This window comes from Berghia stephanieae, chromosome 4, assembly GCF_034508935.2.
Source record: "Berghia stephanieae isolate SIO BIC M18660-M18661 chromosome 4, UCSD_Bste_1.3, whole genome shotgun sequence".
Taxonomy (NCBI): Eukaryota; Metazoa; Mollusca; class Gastropoda; order Nudibranchia; family Aeolidiidae; genus Berghia; species Berghia stephanieae.
Genome location: NC_088363.1, coordinates 29,811,103 through 29,832,492, shown reverse-complemented (window position 1 = coordinate 29,832,492; position 21,390 = coordinate 29,811,103). Strand labels below are relative to the sequence as shown.

The 21,390-nt window shown below is 35.6% G+C and overlaps 1 protein-coding gene across 1 annotated transcript in view; it reads left to right on the top strand.

Moving 5' to 3' along the window:
* Nucleotides 1-21,390, top strand: part of LOC144970388 (glycine receptor subunit alphaZ1-like) — a 138,381-nt gene that overhangs the window by 81,924 nt on the left and 35,067 nt on the right. The window contains exons 2-3 of the mRNA XM_078909967.1: nt 1,247-1,362; nt 17,493-17,668. Of these exons, the coding sequence (XP_078766093.1) occupies nt 17,544-17,668 (125 nt within the window). The 5' untranslated portion in view covers nt 1,247-1,362; nt 17,493-17,543. The remainder of the gene's footprint in view (nt 1-1,246; nt 1,363-17,492; nt 17,669-21,390) is intronic.

Below are 21,390 nucleotides of genomic sequence, written 5' to 3'. Positions count from 1 at the left end.
CCGGCGATAATATAGGATGGCCATTTCTGTTCATAAAAATAAATAGATAATCAATACAGCTTCCACAGTAAGGATAAAGGCTCACTTATTGAATATTAAACTCATACATCACCGCACCAAGTATAGTAAGACCCCAGGGAGCAAACGTCCTCTTCTACTCATTTTTCCCCAATGGACATTGCTTTGATTAACTGTTCAAGGCTTGGTGTACCGGGATAAATTGGACAATGCAGTTATGTACCCTTTTTCACGTGATTGATTAGTACATTCCATACTTCACACAATTGGTGAAAATTCCATTGGTGGATAGGGAAAGGTGATATGCTGATGTGCATTTTTATCAATAAATGGGATGATTTTGGTAGGCACGGTACCAGCTCAAATTGTGTGTTGGTGAATACATATTTAACCCTTTGTTGACTTTGTATAATTGACACTTTCATGGACTAATCGGATGTGGGCGATAAATGAAGAGAGATGAATCGTATACAAGCGTATACAGAAAATGCGTTAGACACCTCTGCTGATTTTTCCACAATAGAAAGTTCCTTCCAAAGACACATGTACGATTGTTTTCAACACAGTATTTGCGACTCATCTAGATAGTCATACTGGCATCGTGTCAGAGTAAGGCGGATGTTTTAAAGGGAATTTAGAATTAAAATGATCAAAGATACGAAATATACGACCTGAGGTCCTAAGTCAAAGGCAGTATCACGTCAGTATCGTACTTTGTAGGAATAAACTATCTAGATGATGAAAATTGAGGTTTTTAAAAATGATTATGATGAAAAAATGATAACAAATTGTTACTATTTAAAGATTAAGAAATATCACTGCCCTAATCTAAAAAGACTAATTTTTAAAATATTGACTAGAAAATCCGTCTTTCAAATACTGATCGTTTAAAAAGATCCTGAATCTGTTTAAAAACTCTCAAACTGGGACTTCCTTGAGTTGCAAAGTTTGAGAATTTTTGACAAGATGAGGGTAATTTAAATCGATCGATATCCGAAATACCAATTTTCTGGCCAAAATCATAGAAATTGGGTTTGACAGACTTCGACAGAACACTCACTATTCTCAATGAAGTAAAAAAAGTAAAACAAATTTTTTAAACTATGCTTGAAAATGTTTTTTTTTTATCACGTTCAGCGCTATCTGCATGACACCGTTTTGAAACATTTGAACACAGTCTATTAATATTTTTGATTAATACTTATATGTTTAAACATTTCTTTCACAGATTGATTGGAAATCTTATACAGACTGAAAGTTTTCCTCTTGGAATACATATTCATACTGAATCTGGCTATTATTTACTGCTATTTATTGGGAATTATCATTAGTCATAATATCTGAGTGAGTATAACAAACAAGTTTTGTATGTTTCAATTTTATCATTATGTCGTTGTTTCTCTTACAATAGATCCATATAATAGTGTTTGAATATTTATATGTTGTTCGTTCAGCTTTCAATGGTTAAATCGTAGCACGTGACCCGGAAGGTCCCGGGTTTGAGCCCTGCTTCAGGCACTTTCGTTTTTTAATCTTAGGGAATATTATAAACCCTAATTTTTTCATCTTGTACTAGTGTAATTCTTGTTGACATCAGACGTGTGCTTGGTGGATTATCAATATTCTTTCATGAAAAGCCAATGCGGTGGCACCTAACTGACAACATTGGTGATTCCTTTCGACATCAGACTTGATTTTTTTCATGGATTGACTATATTTCCTCACGGAATGCCCAAAATTAAGCAATAAATACATGTTATACCTACTTTATATAGTTTTGTTGGGCAGAACACGTTGTTCAAAACAGATTTGTAAGTATAATAAATGTTTGCGCGCCTATTTGGTCTTGTGGTATGACCTGGGTTCTAGCCAAGTTCGGCGCATTGTTGAGTCCACGGAAAAGACTCTTTACGCACATTCTTTCACCGTATTCAGGTGTAAAATGGCCCTGTCTGAAAAAAAAATGCAATACCACATAACAGGCGTCATGTCTCGTTTTACATGTTACGTGTCCCTGCTGGTCAGTGACCTCTTGTAAAGCGCTTTGAGCACATTTAGTTGATATTGCGCTATATAAAAGCTCACGTTATTTTTTCTTTAAACTTTGTGATTTTTAAAGGAAATCTGAATATAAAAAAACACGGTTGTTTGTATCTTATAGACTGTACCGATTTTCCTACAGTTAGTATGGAGCGAGTTTAGTGGTCTTTCTGCCAGCATAACACGATTCATTCAATGGTACAGGGTGGATAAAAACGTCTCTGTTTTGCGTCAAACAGTCTTATTCCGTCGTAATGTCCGTACTTAAGATTGTCAATTATTGATGAGATGCTTAACTCTTTCCTTACTGATCTTTTTCAGTATTTTCCCTAAATGGCAGGCTTACCCAGCAGAAAAATTGATTTTTAAAAACTCAAACAACCTCTCTACAAAATAGCTTTATGTTCTTATTAATTAAACAAAGATCATTCTTCAAAGTTTGCGATGTACAAAATATTTCTGAGTAAGAAAAATGTATATTGTGTCGTAACAAATTTGACGATTTTGCTGCAGGTGGTAAGGAGAGGGTTAAGTCCCAGGATTTGCTTTTACAACCGATCTAATAGATTCTCACATTTCGGGTTGAAGCAATCTGATTTTGTTTCTAGGTCCAAATATAAATAGTGTTGTTTTCATGGGCAGATATTTCTACAATGTACAAACTGAACATCGATCAGTCAACCCGCCCCTTTCCTTAATTGAACCTCTTTTAAAATAGTGATGGATTAGCGGTTTCTAGAAGTCTGCTTGCTATCGCACAGTACCACGTATAAATAACATAGCAAAGAATTAACTTTGTTTTAGAAAGTTGAACAACAACAACGACAAAAACAACAACAACAACCCCCCCCCCAAAAAAAAAAAAACAAAACAACAAAAAGCCATAAAACAACCCAATATAAAAAAAAGAAAAGATTATACAAGAAACAACATAAAAAATGCGTTCCTTATCTTGTATGTAAACGATCTGGACAAAGATATCCTCTGTTACAAATTAATCAGCATGATCGTTGAGATCAATTTGATCCTTACTACTAGTTGTTATTTTCGTTTCGCTTTGTTGACGTTCTTTATAATTGTTGATGTTTCAAAAAGTATGGAATGTTATTCTGAGCTCAATACCAGAAGTAAGTATTGCTGATTTTAACAGGAATGGAGAAAAAACTTTGCTCAGGATGATTTTTACTCAATTTTTTGTAGTCTAATAATCATCTGGTATGAGTCACCGCTGTGTAGTTACTAGTTGTAAGAAAGTACTTTTATACGAGGGCAATAATAATAATAATGATAATAATAGTAATGATAATAATAATGATAATGATAATAACACTGATAGTAATAATAAGAAACTGATAATGATGATAATAATGATGATAATGATTATAAAATTAATAACAATTATAATAATGATAATAATAATAATAATAATAATAATAATAATAATAATAATAATAATCATAATAATAATAATAACAATAATGATAATAATAATAAAATAATAATAATAATAATGATGATGATAATATAATAATAATAATAATAATAATAATAATAATAATAATAATAAATAATAATAATAATAATAATACGATGATGATTATGATACAACAACAACAACTACTACTACTACTACTACTACTACTACTACTACTACTACTACTACTACTACTACTACTACTAATACTACGACTACTACCACTACTACTACTACTAATAATAATAGTAATAACAATGATAATTATATTAATAATGATGATGTTGCTTACACACCACCTCACACTATTTTACAATAGATAGAATGCGCTTGGCCAAGGAGTTCACAACATTGCCATCCGGAAGTATAACGGACCAACACACAAACTCTGTGTAACCATGAACTTTTATAGTCTGGTTAATACAGTTTAGTGAGAACAACTCACAAACGCGGATGGCAAAAACAATAACAAAGGCCTGAGTGACGTCATCTGCATACTATCTATAAGTTTAAAATAAAGCATTTATGGAAAGCAAAATGTCATCAAAGTAAAGACAAGTGAGATTAGAGAGGAAAGTTATAGATACATTCAGACATTAAAAGATGTGTTTTATCAAGCATATGACAATATATATATATATATATATATATATATTTATATATATATAGCAGAGTTTGGAAGACAATTCCAGAAATAGGCGGTGGAAATGATAAAATGTTTTTCGCAAAATTTGTGAAGTGTTTTTTGGATTTATATATGACTATCGAGTTAGAATAATTCTATTTTTCATCGAACGCTAGTTTCTTGTTATGGTGAAACAACGCTATTACCGACGTGTTTTTATGGACATGATCTATATTTACTTTACATGTGATCGAGGTCATTGGTCAGATTTCATTGCAAAATGTGCTCAAAATGACCCACTTAGTGAAAAGAGTTCACAGCTTTTTAAATATCTCACAGCAGGATAGGTCATTTGATTCAGCTTGACACATGGGTATGTTTATAACATTTGTAAACAAAGCCGCGCGTTTACATTTGGTAAGAAATATCCAATCGTTTGACAGCAACAAATCATGTGATTGATGACCTGGTTGAACGAAAACATAAATATAGATCGCTCCCATTATAAAGATAGAACGGCGTTGACGTCATTCAGGTCTTTGTTATTGTTTTTCTCCATCCATGTTTATGAGTAGTTCTCACTAAACTGTATTAACCAGACTATAGAATGTTAAAGGTTACACATTGTTTTGTGTTTTGGTCCGCTAAAATCCAGGATGGCAATGTTGTGAGTTTCTTAGCCAGCGCATGACATAATCTATAGATAGAATGCGCTTGGCCAAGGAGTTCACAACATTGCCATCCGGAAGTATAACGGACCAACACACAAACTCTGTGTACATAACCATGAACGTTTATAGTCTCGGTTTAATACTATGTGTTTAGTGAGAACAACTCACAAACGCGGATGGCAAAAACAATAACAAAGGCCTGAGTGACGTCATCTGCATACTATCTATAAACACCTTTACGATACACAACTGGCGGGAACTAATAAGAGGAAGTAAGTCCAAAGGCGTGTTGTGTACCATACCACACGACCACCAAGCCTCGAACTTGGTGACAAGATAATAAAAAGATTTGAGCTCCCCCCCCGGTTTCGGATAAACTGGGACTCAAAAACTGAATTTAGCATTGACGTTATGAAAATGGTGAGAAATAACAACTTTCAGCTTTCTGCAATGTAAGAAATTGTGTTTTGTTCTCTCCTGTAGAAAGTATGCGCTTGGCTATAAAGCTCACAACATTGCCATCCAAAAGTATAACGGTTAATACAGTTAGTGAGAATTACTTACAAACGCGGATGGCGAAAAGCAATAGAAAAAGACCTGGGTGACGTCAACTTCATACTATCTATAACTAATAGGAATAAATTCCAAGTTTCATGATTCGGCTATTATTTCAACTTCAAGCAACCAAGGCCGTGCCTTATAATAGTAAGTTACCGATTACGTGCCCAACCCGAGAACGATCGATGAACGAAAATCTGTCGTAAGATTCTGAGGATAGATCTTCGATTTCTTCCTCGTCGTTCGCCGTTCGTTTTAGGCTGGGGTCGTAATTGTTAACTTGCCAATACCTTTTCGAGATGTCAGACACAATAATTACTGAAAATTGTAAGGAATCCTTAAGATCACCTCGTTGCTAAAACCCGAAGACTGACAGGAAACAATGCTTTTACATTTACAGCATCAAATGAGATAAAATGCCACCAAAGTACGATCTGTCAGCGTGAACTCAAATGGATGGTAATTTACCCTGACTACAAACTCCACAGAGACTTATAAATAATAGAACATCAATACAAAATAGAACCACTGTAGTTTTGTACTCTGAAAAAAAAAAAAACAAGTATCAAAAATTTTGGCCAGAAAACTCATCCTTCAATTATCGATCGATTGAAATGCCCCTCATCCTGGTAAAAAGAACTCTCAAACCTGGGGCTTCCGCGAATTACCAGGACTGAGAGTTTTTGCCAAGATGAAGGTCAAATTAATCGATCGATATTTGAAGGACGAGTTTCTGGCCAAAATTTAAAATGCCAGTGTTTTTTTGTTTATAGAGCACGGAAGTATAGCATTTATAACCGTGAACTTACATGGAGGATAAAAGCATTTGACACCTTTTCCTGCTGTTCTGTTTGCAGTATGTTTAGTTTATAGAGGGCGTCCAGATAGCTCATTTGGTTGAGCACTCGTTTGACACGCAAAGGGACCAAAATTGATTAGAGGTTCAGTCAACATAAATATTCCGACCTCCGCCCCCCCCCCCTCTCTGTCTACCTAGAAGTGATTGGACAGCTGGGTCTGTTAGATCTAGCGGAAAATTCTTTGCAATAGACTAGCCTCCTAACCCAAGGGTAGAAAGCGATTGCTAGATAGTGTCCGTTTCACGCTATAGACACTGGGATAAACTCCGGCTCCATGAGTCTAATACTCTTCAACAGCAGTCGTAACGTCACTTCCTTCCTAATGACGCATGGTAACTTAGTAACACTGGCTCTAAACTATCGGAACATTGTAGGACGCCGTATGAAATAATTCTCCGGCGAGCATAAAAGCGTATCCAGAGGATAAAAACCCCATAAATTTGATCATGATTGACTTCTACACATTTTGATCACAAGGCATATGAAAAGTTCTAGCCAGCATGAAGAATAAAAAGTATTGATTTTCTTTGTTTAGAACCAAGATGGCCGACGTTGTCCGGTGGCATGACATCAGACTACTGAACCCAATTACTCTGAAGAAGACTATTAAGAGTATAGCTTAACGGAATAGTATGCTTTTTTATGTGAGCTTTCGTCTAAAACAAGGTGTTGTGTTGATGTTACCCAAATGTCAAAAGAGAGATATTATTATAGTGTTTATATGTGTGTACTCAGGTGTAAAATGAATACGTGCCGTTAACAGCGTTGTCTCTGTCAGAAAAAAATTGTAATATCGCCTGACAGGTGTGATTTCTCGTTCTACATGTTACGGTGTTGCTGTTGGTCAGGAACCCTTTGAAAAGAGCTTTGAGAACGTTTATTGGATATTTCGCTATATAAAAGCTAAATTTGTTTAAATATATGTGTGCGAGCGTATGTTTTATATTATGTGCGTATAGTTTATATGTGTATGCGTGTGTATAATACGATCCCTTTATTCTCGACCAATGACCTTTAAATGAGTTTTTGAGAATTGGATTTCTACTACACAATTTGGGAAAAGACGAGAGTTTTCCATTGGGACACATAATGCATATTGGATTAGACAGAGAGAGAGGAAAAAAATAAGATTAGAAAGTTAAAGCTAACGCCAAACTCTCCAATTCTCAACTGACCAGGTTTTACTTCCCGGAACAAGTGTAATCACCAAGATACCAAAGAAAAAAAATCGCGCTCAATATCGAACCCAGCCGGTAATTTAAATCCGTTTAACTACATTTAAACAGCATTCTGGGGATATTTACGGGATATTTACTTTGAGTTTTTAAAACTTGTACTGAAAAAAAATCGTGATTAAGTTGCAAGATATCACAAACCCATTATAGATGCTATGAGTTAAGCTAAGATACTCACAACATTCGTCAGCAAGTTATAACGCACAAAAACATCTGTAACCTTAAACGTTTGTAGCCTGATTGATATAATTTACAGAGAACTTATCATTATAACGGCTGTCTAAAAACAATAAGAAAGGCTGGGTGGCATCAATTTCGTTCCTTCTATAGAGGATGTTAAATTGTAACCAAATGTCTCAAAACGGTGTTATGACGGGGTCACTCAGAGGCTTAACAATCAACATTAAGGTTATTGTGCGCCTTCATTGCAGGCTCTATATAATAATAATAATAATAATAATAATAATAATAATAATAATAATAATAATAATAATAATAATAGTAATAATAATAATAATAATAATAATAATAATAATAATAATAATTATTATTATTATTATTATTATTATTATTATTATTATTATTATTATTATCATTATTATTATAGCAAGCTCATAAATTAGGTAAAATATTCAGTCTGGCATCTTGTTAATCCCGACATAATACTCTAACTAGGTGATTGGCCATAATATAATTAATCGTGCGCAATTATATTTTATCTTAACAACGCCATCCATTCTCATATGTCTCATTCGTCTTTATTGTTCCATTCCTCGTGTTTTGTTGATAAATGGGAAACCCTACACACATCTACATTCTGTCTTCCATTCAATTTCCTATTGTTATTTAATTGCTCCTATTAATATAGCTCCTAAGGTGTGAACATAACGCTCATATTAAATGACAGCGGTGTAATGCCATGGGAATCCAAGTAGGATGGGAAAAACACAAGAAACAATTCTTTAAAAAGAGAGCACTTTTTTTTTTTTTTTAGCCCCAATAATACAAATGAAGAAATAAACTAATTTCTTCATTTACATCCTCAAAGTAATTCCTTCAAAGCATGCATTAGGCCCAAGGAGTGGGGGTTTAGTCCGGTTTATACAACGTTAAACGGACAATGGTAATTGATTGATATCCGTTGATAGGACGCTAGTCTATACTTTCCGCATTTCCGACAGACCAAACAAGCCCAGAAATCCAGTCACTGCTGGGTGGAGAGTGGAGTTGGACCCAACTGTACCGGGGATCGATCCTTAAATTGTCATTCTTTATTTTTCTCTGGCTAACATTGTCCAAGTACCGAAATTCTGGTCAAAAGATGAGACAATTCTCAGCTCAAATTTCCTAGTCGATACCAGACCAGACCTATACGAAGGGCAGATAAGTTTGACTTGCGGGATACTGCCTTCTCAAATACAATAATAATAAAATATAACTAATACATAAAAGAATAATACTTTGATGAGTATTTTGAACCAAAGTTATTTAACGTTAATGTCAAGTCTTCAATAATGCTGAAATACTATCACACGTCCCAGCTATAACAACAAATATCCAACAAGGTGGCAAGTTTACACAGCTTTTATCGATGTACTCCGGTCCACAACTATTTACCAGTGAAATGTCGTAGTCTGGAATAAAACTCGTTTTCAAATAATTGGCCAAAAAACTCGTCCTTCAAATAACCCCCATCTTGGCAAAATCTCTACAACCTTGGCCGTCGCGAGATCCCAGGTTTTAGAGTTTTTGCCAATTGAGGGTCCTTTAAATCGACCGGTATTTGAAGGACGATTTTTCTTGACAAATTTTTGAATACATTTTTTCCACAGTAAGTCAGTTAACTTGTGAAAGTAAATACTCCTATGATGAAGTCACAATTCAATGTCATCAATACTAACATAGTCACGAGAAGAAAAACATGCTGATATGAATGAATAAATATATTTCGCTGATAAAGTTCATGGTTTTCGAGACAAACATATCACACATAAAAAACTAAAGATTGATAGGATCAAAATATTATGAGATGGCATTATTATATGGCCCAGACTTTGAATAAAAATTGAATCACAATATAAATATATTTAGCGGAAAACAAATTCGTGACTTTTAGGATAACCTCTTGTGTGAGGAATATAAATATGCATTTCGTTGTAGTATTCGCTATTCTTTTCTGTAACGCCCTGTCTCGCATTTCAATCGTGAAATATAGAAGTTATATGATATAGCCTACGTAAAACATACGCTTCTAATCTGGTTTAACAGACAGTGTAAATCAAATCACGGATAAAGCAGATATTGTAACAGTTGATTGATGCCCTCTAGTTGAGACTTTAGACTATTTTGAAAGCAATTAATGGTGGATGGAAATGGCGGAGAGGGTGGTGAGGATGTGGATGTTGTGTTCTTAGATCAGTAATCGATAAAACGTATTATTCCAATAATCAAAAAACCAACTTTTTACAATAAAGAACATTTATTAAACTGCATAACATAAGATACATGTGTACAGGATGACGGTTGGATCCATAATGACTCCCAACAAGGTAGCCAGTAGAACAGACGATACTTGTGAACGATACTACATTAATTGGATAATACAAGTTACGATACTTGAAAACAATAACTTTCATTCACAACAGTGGGTTGATTATGATGTTGTCAAATTTTGTGCCCAATCATCTATTATAAATACCAAGAGGAGAAAACATCATAAAAGATCCCACCAATAGAATGCCTGCATTCCACAATGCCAAGAAATACTGGGTTTCCTCAAATTATCGCCTCTTAACAGGACATGGGAGAACTGCATCAAATATGTGCAGATGGAAAATGGGAGCAGTGATGTCTGCCGGAAATGTCAGGCAGCTCCAAAGACCAGAGATCACATCGTCCTCCATTCTCCAGTTACTAAACTGGCAGGCGGCTATGAAACAGTTCTTAGGGCGGAGGAACATTTCCGAAGCTGGGTTATCGAAATGAATTTGGAGGTGTAGCCATACGGTACTACTACTACTACTACTACTACTACTACTACTACTACTACTACTACTACTACAACTACTACTACTACAACTACTACTACTACTGCTACTACTATTACTACTACTACTACTACTACTACTACTACTATTACTACTACTACTACTACTACTACTACTACTACTACTACTACTACTACTACTACCACTAATATGTCTTTTATCTTCCATTATTTTCTGGAAGGTTCTGTTCCCTGACACTGACCTTTTCTTATCAATATTAGATCACCCCCCTGGGGCACCCTATCCTCTACCCACGCCACGCTAACATTTCATTCATACTGCAACCACTATTGAGTACAGACGATACAAGTTATTTTTCATTATATTTTATTTGTTTTCCATGTTTATTTGTGTATTGTTGTGATGATGAAGGGTTTGTACCCGAAACGTCCATTGTCTGTTTTGTTCCCATACGAAGCCTTTCCATTTTCACTCTTTCGTTGGTACTACTACTACTACTACTACTACTACTACTACTACTACTACTACTACTACTACTACTACTACTACTACTACTACTACTACTACTACTACTACTACTACTACTACTACTACTACTACTACTACTACTACCAGCAACTACTACTACTACTACTACTACTACTACTACTACTACTACTACTACTACTACTACTACTACTACTACCAGTAGATACTAACTACTTACTATACTACTACTACTACACTACTACTACTACTACTACTAACTACTACTATCTACTACTACTACTACTACTACTACTACTACTACTACTACTACTACTACTACTAGTATTTTGCTGTACTCTAAAAATCACATTCAAAAAATACCAGTAGTACTACTATTACTACTAATACTACTACTACTACTACTACTACTACTACTACTATTACTACTACTACTACTACTACTACTACTACTACTACTACTACTACTACTACTACTACTACTACTACTCTACTACTACTACTACTACTATACTACTACTACTACTACTACTATACTACTACTACTACTACTATTACTACTACTACTACTACTACTACTACTACTACTACTACTACTACTACTACTAGTAGTAGTAGTAGTAGTATTTTGCTGTACTCTAAAAATCACATTCAAAAAATGTCCTTGAAGTTCTAGGTTTGAGAGATATTGACAAGATGACTCCCATCATAACAAAACCTCTCATACCTGGGACTTCAAAGAATTTTTTTTAATAAAATGTGTTTTTCAGAGTGCGACTGACGAGCTTATCATGCAGAAAGTTTGAGAAATTCATAATCAACCATTTTATACATTTTAATCGATACTTTTAGGTTGAGGCTTTTTGATAAGTGGGAGAGGAGGGTTGGTGGGTTATCTTATTTGGTAAGTATTTATAATAAACTCTTTTCAGGCCAAAAATAGAAGAAAAAAAAAAAACGAGGGTGAACAAATACGATGTGAATTTAGTTCCACTTTAGTTGGATAGGGATTTAAACTCATTTCATGAAGGTAAACGGACCCCACTCTCTTATGACTAAACCATCTATTGGTCTTAAGAATAAACAAATCAATAAGTCTTTCCCCGACAGTTGTTGATCTCGGAATTTTGGTTAATTAAATTTTACTTCAAAACCTTAATTAATTAAAATGCCACTCCCTCCACCAAGAGAAGAACTTGTCAACAAAAGTCAAACCCGAGATGTTCAAAGAGTCTTCAAATACTCTTAGGTTGAAACTGTTAAATAAGCTTAGGTGTATCTTATTTGGTTGGTATTGAAATTAATTTTATTTTCTGCCAAAATATTATCTGGATCTGTACGGTGATATGACACTCGCTTTCAGATAGGAAGGTACTGGATTCCCGCCTCGCTCGGCGCATGGTAAAAGGCTTATTATTCATATTCTCTAACCGACTCGGGTGTAAAATGAGTACTTGGCCGTTAACAGCGTTGTCTTTGTCCGAAAAAATGGTAATGTAGCCTTACAGGCGTGATGTCCCGTCCTACATGTTAAGTGCTGATGTTGGCCAGGGACCCACAGTAAAGCGCTTTGAGCACGTTAAGTGGATATTGAGCTATATAAAGCTCAACTTTTTAATGCAGGGTGAACAAGTCGGTGGTGAAATTAGTTCCAGTTTAGTTGGGGTTCAAACTCATTTCATAAAGTTAAAATTACAACCCTCTCTTATGACTATACAATCCATTGGTCCTCTGACGGGGTAAACAAATCTATACTACTAACCAGACATTTGTTAATATTGCATTTTTGGCCAGCAAACTTTTACTTCAACTATTGATTTAACTTAAATGCAACCCCCTCCCCCAACACCCCGATTTGTCAAAAAAGGGTCAACCCCGTTATTTTTAAAGTCTTCAAATACTCATAAGTTGAGAATATTTGACAAGTTGGCAGATTAATTATTTGGTTGATATTTAAAGTAATTTTTCTAGACAAAATTAAAAAAAAAATATTTCAAGGGAAATTCAAAAATCGGTGTTGAATTAAGTTCCAGTTTAGTTAGACATGGTTCAAACTCATTTCACGAGGGTAAATACCCCACCCTCTCTTATTCCTACGACATCCATTGGTCCTTGGGGTAAACAGATCAATGAGACTCGCTAGACAGTTTTCGACCTCGTAATGTGTCAAATATACCAACGCAATTAGACTAATTGAAGGAAGCTTCAGAGGTCATCAGCTGTGCTAACCAAATAAAATTTCATTAGGAGGCGGAGGGCTGATTTTGATGTTGACTGGAATTTGATATTGACTGATGAGATCGTATAGGAATACATAAGTCCACAATTTTCCTAGCGTTTGAAAAGATTCTGACATTTTTAGATGATACTACAAGCTGCTAGAATATCAAATTGAGAAATTGGGGAGCAGGCACTGGTGTAAGATAAAGATCTGAAAATGGGTGAATGAAATATTACCAGACAAAGCAAGATAGAAAGATTAAAGAAAAAAAAACTATCCCACAAAATCATTTTTCCTCGTCTGGAGATCGAACCTCAGACCACCTGATTCATGATCCATTCACGCTTTTTCAGATATATAATCTGTTAGGAGCTGTGGACTGTAAAAATTAATGAACAAAAATTGAACATAACAGCTTTGAAAACAGAACAAAATACCAGACATGGAACGTTTCAGATTCAAAACCCTTATTAAGTCAATAACAGAAATTACAAAAGGAAACAAAAAAGATTAGTGCGTCATTTAAAATCCAAGCAGACAGCAGAATAGTATTTAGAAAAGTGAGTGGAGCAGGGACTTATGTTGATAATAACAAGAATTAAAGTGAGTAGGAAAGTGCCAGAAGACGACAGAGAATAAAAAATCAGACGATGATCAATTGTATAGAAATCTGCTGCAATGGGCAAAGTGCCATTTATATTGAACTTGAACAGCGACCTCAAATCCAAAGGCGAGTTACTTTTATATAAAGCCATTGTTTGGCTTTGACGATTTTCGATCTTATCAAAATGTAATGAACAAAAATTTAACATAACAGCTTCAAAAAAAAAAAAAAAAAAAAGAACAAAACACCAAAACACAACCCCCCCCCCAAAAAAAAACATCAAAAAACAGAATGTCTCGACACATCAGTATTTGGAAGGTCTTGTCGGCATTTCGAGATTGTGATTACCGACAAGTCGTTCTTAATACTATTAAGAAATGATGAGAGTAGGAAAGTGTCAGAAGACAATAGAGAATAAAAGTTTCGTGGCCGCGATGGGGACTCGAACTCGTGAACTAACTGGTACAATTTCTAGCCGAAGTTAGGTTCTCTATTGTCTTCTGGCACTTTCATACTCTCTTCCTTTCACATGGATGGCAAAAAATAAAACAATAACAAAGACGTAAGTGATTTCAACTAAGTTATATCAATAGTGTTTTAGTGGAGTGAGAACTAATCACCAAACTGGCGGTCTAATGCAAAATAACAAAGAACCGAATGACGCCAATTCACTCCTTCTATTTTTGGTGTAATATCAAAGAGTGTGTAGGGTAACGTAGTTACCAAGAGCTCTCACTTCTCTTAACCGCAATGCTATTGTCGCGTGCCAGGCGAGACAGCGAGGTGGGTGTGCTCCGCGTGTATCAAGCGCGCTAGGCTTACTGATACAATGAAGAAAATACGAGTAGAAGAAGGAAGATGCGTGGCCTCACCAAAAGCGGGAAGTGAGAGCTCTTGGTAACATAACAATCGTTACCTACACGCTCTTTGGTAATATGTGTTTAGCAAAATATTCGGTTATGCGCGCTAAGACAATCTATCCAACACATAAAACTTTTATAGTCTGGTTAATACAGTTTAGTGAGAATAACTCATAAACATGGATGGTAAAAAACAATAACACAGACCTGAGTGACATCAACTTTGTTCTATCTCAATCTATTTTTACTTGTTTTGCCAGCCACAACCAGTTATCATTTAAAATAACGAACAACCCCCCCCCCCGCAAAAATAAACAAACAAAAAACAAAAACAAAACAACAACAACAACAACAACAAAAGCAACGAAAGACAAACAAACAAACTTTGTATCTATCATCAGAAAGGAGAAGACGGCAAACCGATACTGATTTTCAATAGGAGGAATGCTTTTATTATCAATATGTCCCTCAGTCGTATCCAACACAAAGAACGCTATATTTTTGACAACTCGAAGGAAAACAATATTTCAAAAGGATTGGTAATATTTACGAGTAAACAAGACTCCCAAATCACATTTGTTATCGAAAACACGAGTCACAAAATACGACGATACGAGTCTTAACTGTGTGGGCCATTGCAATGTTTACTCAGTCACTGATCAAAGGACAGAATCAACTATCGGTTGGTAAAATATTGTTAATTCATAATGATTAATCATTTTTTTTTGTTTTGGACTATTTTTTGAAGCCAATGTACCAAAACAAATGGCAAAATCTCAGAGAGGGGGTATTTGATTAGCTTGGTGTGTTAGGAGTTCCAATGATGGCTTGGTAATTATATCAATCATTTTCTGGATCTTGGTTTTGTTTGTTTTTAATCTGACTTTTCCCCTCATGTTATTGTCGAAACGTGTTGATAAGTACACAAGGTAGCAGTATTGAGCATTGGGAGCATAACTGTTATTTTTCTTTTCTGGAAAATGCTTGGAAATATTAATAGTTATGACGACAGTGACTGAATGTGGAAGGGTGGTGCAGGACGGAAGCGTGTTTTGGTTGGCAATACTCTTCAGCAGTCGAAACGTCACTTCCTTCCTAATGACGCATGGTAACTTAGTAACACTGGCTCTAAACTATCGGAACAATGGCGGACGCCCGTATGAAATATTTCTCCGGCGAGCATAAAAGCGTATCCAGATGAAAAAAAAACTCCATAAATTTGATATGTTTTGACTTTTACACATTCTGATCACAAGCCATATGAAAAGTTCTAGCCAGCATGAAGAATAAAAATTAATGATTTTCTTTGTTTAGAACCAAGATGGCCGCCGTTGCCGGGCGGCGTGACATCAGATTACGGAGGCCACGTTCAGGAGGGACAAGCCATGATGATGATAATAATGACTATTTTGTTGTTGCGAAAATACCAATAACTAACGTAAAATAAAAAGTGTTCAATAAGTGGGCCGAGCATAAGGTCAAACGAGGTATTTACCTGTCGATAATTTCTTTTAATGATATGTTGATTATTGTGAGATAATAATCTTGCAAAATCTCCGAGTTCTTTTTAGTTGTACATAATAATGCCCAGATCACCCTCTCTGAATATCCTTTCTATTTACCCAGGAGTGAATGGGTAGGTCTTTATTCGATAGCAATATTATAATATAATTATAATAATTATAGTAATTAAAATAACTTTAACTTATTGCTCGAATTCATTAATAGAATAGAGCCTCTTACCAATATGGTTATAAAACATAATGTAAATTAAGTTAGATTCAATTGTTGAAACTGAGCGTTTTTTTACTTTGTGTTTTAATCAATCTGCATTAACTTGTATTTTTCAGATTAATATTCTCAGAGGGAGAAATGATTCTTTACAGTCTACCTTAGGAAAAGAGCGAGATAGCCCAGGTGTCAGCTGCAGTAGAACGCCAGAAATGAGCTAAATGTCTAAAATATGTTTCTCAACAAACAAACAAAAAAACAAACAAAAACAAAGAAAAGGAAACAACAACAACAAGAACAACAACAACAACAACAACAACAACAACACCTAACCAACAAATGAAGACATAGGAGCTCGAACTTGGGTATGACTGCAAAGTCATATTCACTCGACCATCTTTCAAAGTATTATACTTTCTTAAATTTTACTTAATCATTTAGAATTGAAGAGGGACAAGGATTTAGGTGAATATAATATAATATTATAATATAAAAAGGTGTGTATGGAAATGTGGCAGACATAGCAGAAAGAAAAATACAAGAAAAAAACAACAACTCAAAAACATGGGCCTACCCTGAATGGTAGTTGTTTGTATCCCGAATGGCAGTCGAGACAGGTAGTTTTGCCTGCTTCGACGGAGGATTAAACCTCAGACTTCCTGATTATCGGTTAGGCGTGCTAATATGGGGATCCAAAATCGTCACGTCACTTCCTCTTAACAATGCTTACAGCAACCAAATGAGTTCTCACTTAGAAATCGGTAAAACTGAAAGGCCTACAGTCAAGTGCAAAACAGCGAAGATAAATAACAGATTAGTTTGATTTTGTAAAAGAAAATGTGCTCGTGGTAAAGACCACAGCTTAATTAGTTCTGTTGAAAGTGGAACCAGAAGGGCTGTTCCTAGGTAGGTGTGGCGTCGCACTCATTGTCCCTATTACACTACAGATGTTAACCGATAGTTAGGGCACTTCAATTCCTATATTCTTCACGTGAGTTCGCTTTTTCACTATGAACTTTTCTAAGCTCTCTAATTTGTAGCTTACATAGTCTCATCACCCCCCCCCACCCCGTTCCCCAATCCATTATTTTCTCATTTCAGTGAATAAAAGAGAAGCATCTTAGCAACGTATAACCACGAGATGTTAACAAGATGTCTGCCCGGACAGCCTTCACTGTATTCTCTCTCACCTTTTTCCTGCTAATGACCGTTTTCGTTTTATGTGAAATAGAGGAACCACATAATGTCACGAATACAACATGGGGGTCTTTGGGAAGGTAAGATAGTTATTTATTGATGCTATGCGTTTAGGTAAATAAATACTCAAAACATCCGCTAGCCGGATTTAAGTAACCCAATACGCAAAATATGTGTAACATTCAACATGACAAGTCTTAGTGATTGAAGTTAGTGATCGAGGACTAACCAATAAAATGACCCAAGTTTCTATTGGAGACATAGAAGAAAGTCTTTAATAGGACTGAGCACTAACATTAAACAACAGTACAAATCTTAGATACAGCCCTTTTCTCCAAAGGAAGCCAATGTAACTCACGGAGTAGGAGAGTTGCCGACGGGTATTTTTTTGGTTATTTCGTAAAATGAGTCGGGCTGTGTTATTTTGAGCAACCTGAAGTTTACACATTTTGTCTTTAGCTCAATTAGCCCAGAGGGAGTTACACTAGTTTATAATATGTTAGAGAGAATCTGGACAGAAGAAATCATCCAACTGAAGATAGAAAGCTACCAAAAATCTGAACCAAATTTATAAATAAACATTATGAGGATGTTTACCGACGTGACACAACCTGACGCAATCGTCATTTTTTTCAATGAATAAACATGAAATGGATTTACAATCAAGTTGCTTCATAAAATTTAACAATGGGATTTATAATTGATGGATGACAGTACAATGTTTTTTTCTGGGGTCTTAAATATTTTTGAATATATTTTATTATATATGCTGATACTCTTGGTATTCAACCAGTTATCTATTTATCTTCATTAAGCTCGAGATTTGTGTGTGTGTGTGTTGGTGAGTATGTGTTTGTGTGTGTATGTGTGTGTGTGTGTGTGTGGGGGGGGGGGGTTCCTTCCTTGATTCCAGTGTTTCTCTGTTCCTTTGTAAAATTGTGTCATATCTGTCTTGTAAATTAATTTTCAAGGCCTCTGCATACTTTGTATTTACAAGGATCCTTCGAAAATAAATTTTCTCAATTTTATCCTTTTTCCTATAATGGTTTCTCTCTGTTCTCTGTTTACCAAGCGAGAGGCTCTCTGAAAGGCTTTTAGATGCCGTAAATGATAAGAAACCAGTCCATTTCCAATAATAATCAAATACAAATAACCCATTCAGGCAACCTGTTTCCATATTGACTAACTTCGTGAGAATGATGAAAGGAGACACCAGGTCCCTCATTTTTATCACGATTCCGGTTCTGGGTTCGAGAGCACAGCTAGAAATCTAGCCTTCATCAAAAACAAACGGTGAAGATTTTACCTCTTTCCCTGATCATTTTGTGCGGCGATGTGGTCTATTAGTATGACACTCTCTTTCGGAGCGGAAGGTCCAGGGTTCAGGTGCATAGTTGAGCCCTTGGAGTAGTAGTAGTATCGTATGGCTACACCTCCAAATCTATTTCGTCAAATCAGCTTGGAAAGTCTTCCTCCGCCCTAAGAACTGTTTTATAGCCACCTTCAAGTTTAGTTACTGGACAGTTGAGGACGATGTGATTGCTGGTCTCTGGAGCTGCCTGGCATTCCCGATAGGCATCACTGTTCCCAAGTTTCCATCTGTACATATTTGATCTAGTTCTGCCGTGTCCTGTTAAGAGACGATTTGAGGAAACCCAGTATTTCCTGGCATTGTGGAATGCAGGCATTCTGTTGGTGGGATCTTTTATGATGTTTCCTCCTTTTGGTGTATCCCGGACCACCTTTCTCTCCAGTTCTCTTCCACGCTAAAGTCTACCATTTTTGTTAGGTGGAAAGGTCTTCTCGATTTGAGCCTTGTTGATGAAGGTGCTCTCTTTATGATTATTTTATAGGGATGTCATCTTTGGCTTCATCAATTCTTGCATGCATCCTTTGATTATCGTCTTGTCTTCTAAATATTGTTATTATAATATATTATTATAATTTGGTCGCATTAATACAACTTTAAGTTTCTCTCTTCCTGTTTCGATAAATTAACAAGCGTAAATACCAATTAACATTCAAGCATTAACATCGAAATGGTTCATCAACTCCCCCCCCAAACTTCATCTTTCATAATGCGCTATATCCAATTCGCTTAACAAGGGGTCCCAAGTCAACACCAGCGCTTAACATTAAGGATTAGATATTTCCCCGTGAGGGACTATCACAATTAAATATTTGACAGAGACAACGCTGACACCTTATTTTACTCCTGAGCACGGTGTGAAAACCGTGAGTAAAGATCATTTTCCAAAGACTTAACTTTGCTCAACCAGAGCAAGACTCGAACCTAGGGACCTTCAGGACGGAAGGCGAGCGTCATGCTACAAAACCACACAGCAGTGCACGATGTTTTATGGACAACCCTCTTTTTCAGAATAAGATGTAAAGCAAAAACAGTTTTTATTGTCTCTTATAGATAGTATGCATTGGCGAAGAAGCTCATAACATTGCCATCAGTAAGTATAATGGACCAACACACAAACTCTGTGTAACCATGAACGTTTATAGTCAGGTTAATACAGTTTAGTGAGAACAACTCACAAACGCGGATGGCAAAAACAATAACAAAGGCCTGAGTGACGTCATCTGCATACTATCTATAGATAGTATGCATTGGCGAAGAAGCTCATAACATTGCCATCAGTAAGTATAATGGACCAACACACAAAACTGTGTGTTACCTAAAACGTTTATAGATAGTTCGAAGTTGACGTCGCTCAGGTCTTTATTATGTTTTTTACCATCCTATTCATGAGTAATTCTCACTAAACTGTATTAACCAGATTATAAACGTTCATGGTTATACCGTGGTCTTCGTAAAGTTATGGCCTGATACTGACCAAAAAATGACGTCAAAATGCCAGTCTTTTGCTACAAAAGAAAACAAATCGTGAGTTGAATTCAATAGTTCAACCAATGAAATAACTTGTTTCCATGAGCTCTACTAACGACAACTCACTAATGACGTCAAACTGCCAGCCCTTTTGGATTTCAGTATCAGGCTATAGATAGTATGCAGATGACGTCACTCAGGCCTTTGTTATTGTTTTTGCCATCCGCGTTTGTGAGATGTTCTCACTAAACTGTATTAACCAGACTATAAAAGTTCATGGTTACACAGAGTTTGTGTGTTGGTCCTTTATACTTCCGGATGGCAATGTTGTGAACTCCTTGGCCAAGCGCATTCTATCTATAACATAACGATGGCTCCGGTTATACGCTGTTTTGTGTGTTGGTCCGTTATACTTCCGAACGGCAATGTTGTGAGCTTCTTAGCCAAGCGCATAATATCTATAGTCTGGTTAATAAAATTTAGTGAGAATTACTCGTAAACGCGGATGGCAAAAAGCAATAACAAAGACCCGAGTGGCGTCAACTTCGTTCTATCTATATTGCATTCTGATTTGAAATAAGAATCGTTTCTGTCCCAGAAATAATCTCATACTCTCATAATTTGATTAATCATGAATAATTGAAAACGTTCCGTCTAGAAATAATTTTCCCCCCTCTTTATTCACCACTTCCATTTTAGTCTTCACTATCAATTAAATGATGTTACTTTTAGAGTTTCAATCTTTTACACCCACGGGAAAATATGATATTATGAAACTGACCTGAAAGAAAAAGAAACTTGATCAGTTATATAGCGTAATATGATCATAATGATCGATGGAATCTTTCCTTGGTTTTTGTTTTAATTTATATTTTTTTCCATTTCTAATCATATAATTTAATGCATCTTTTTCTCATTCAACATTTTGGTTCCTATTCATATTTCTTAACACTGTCGATTTGA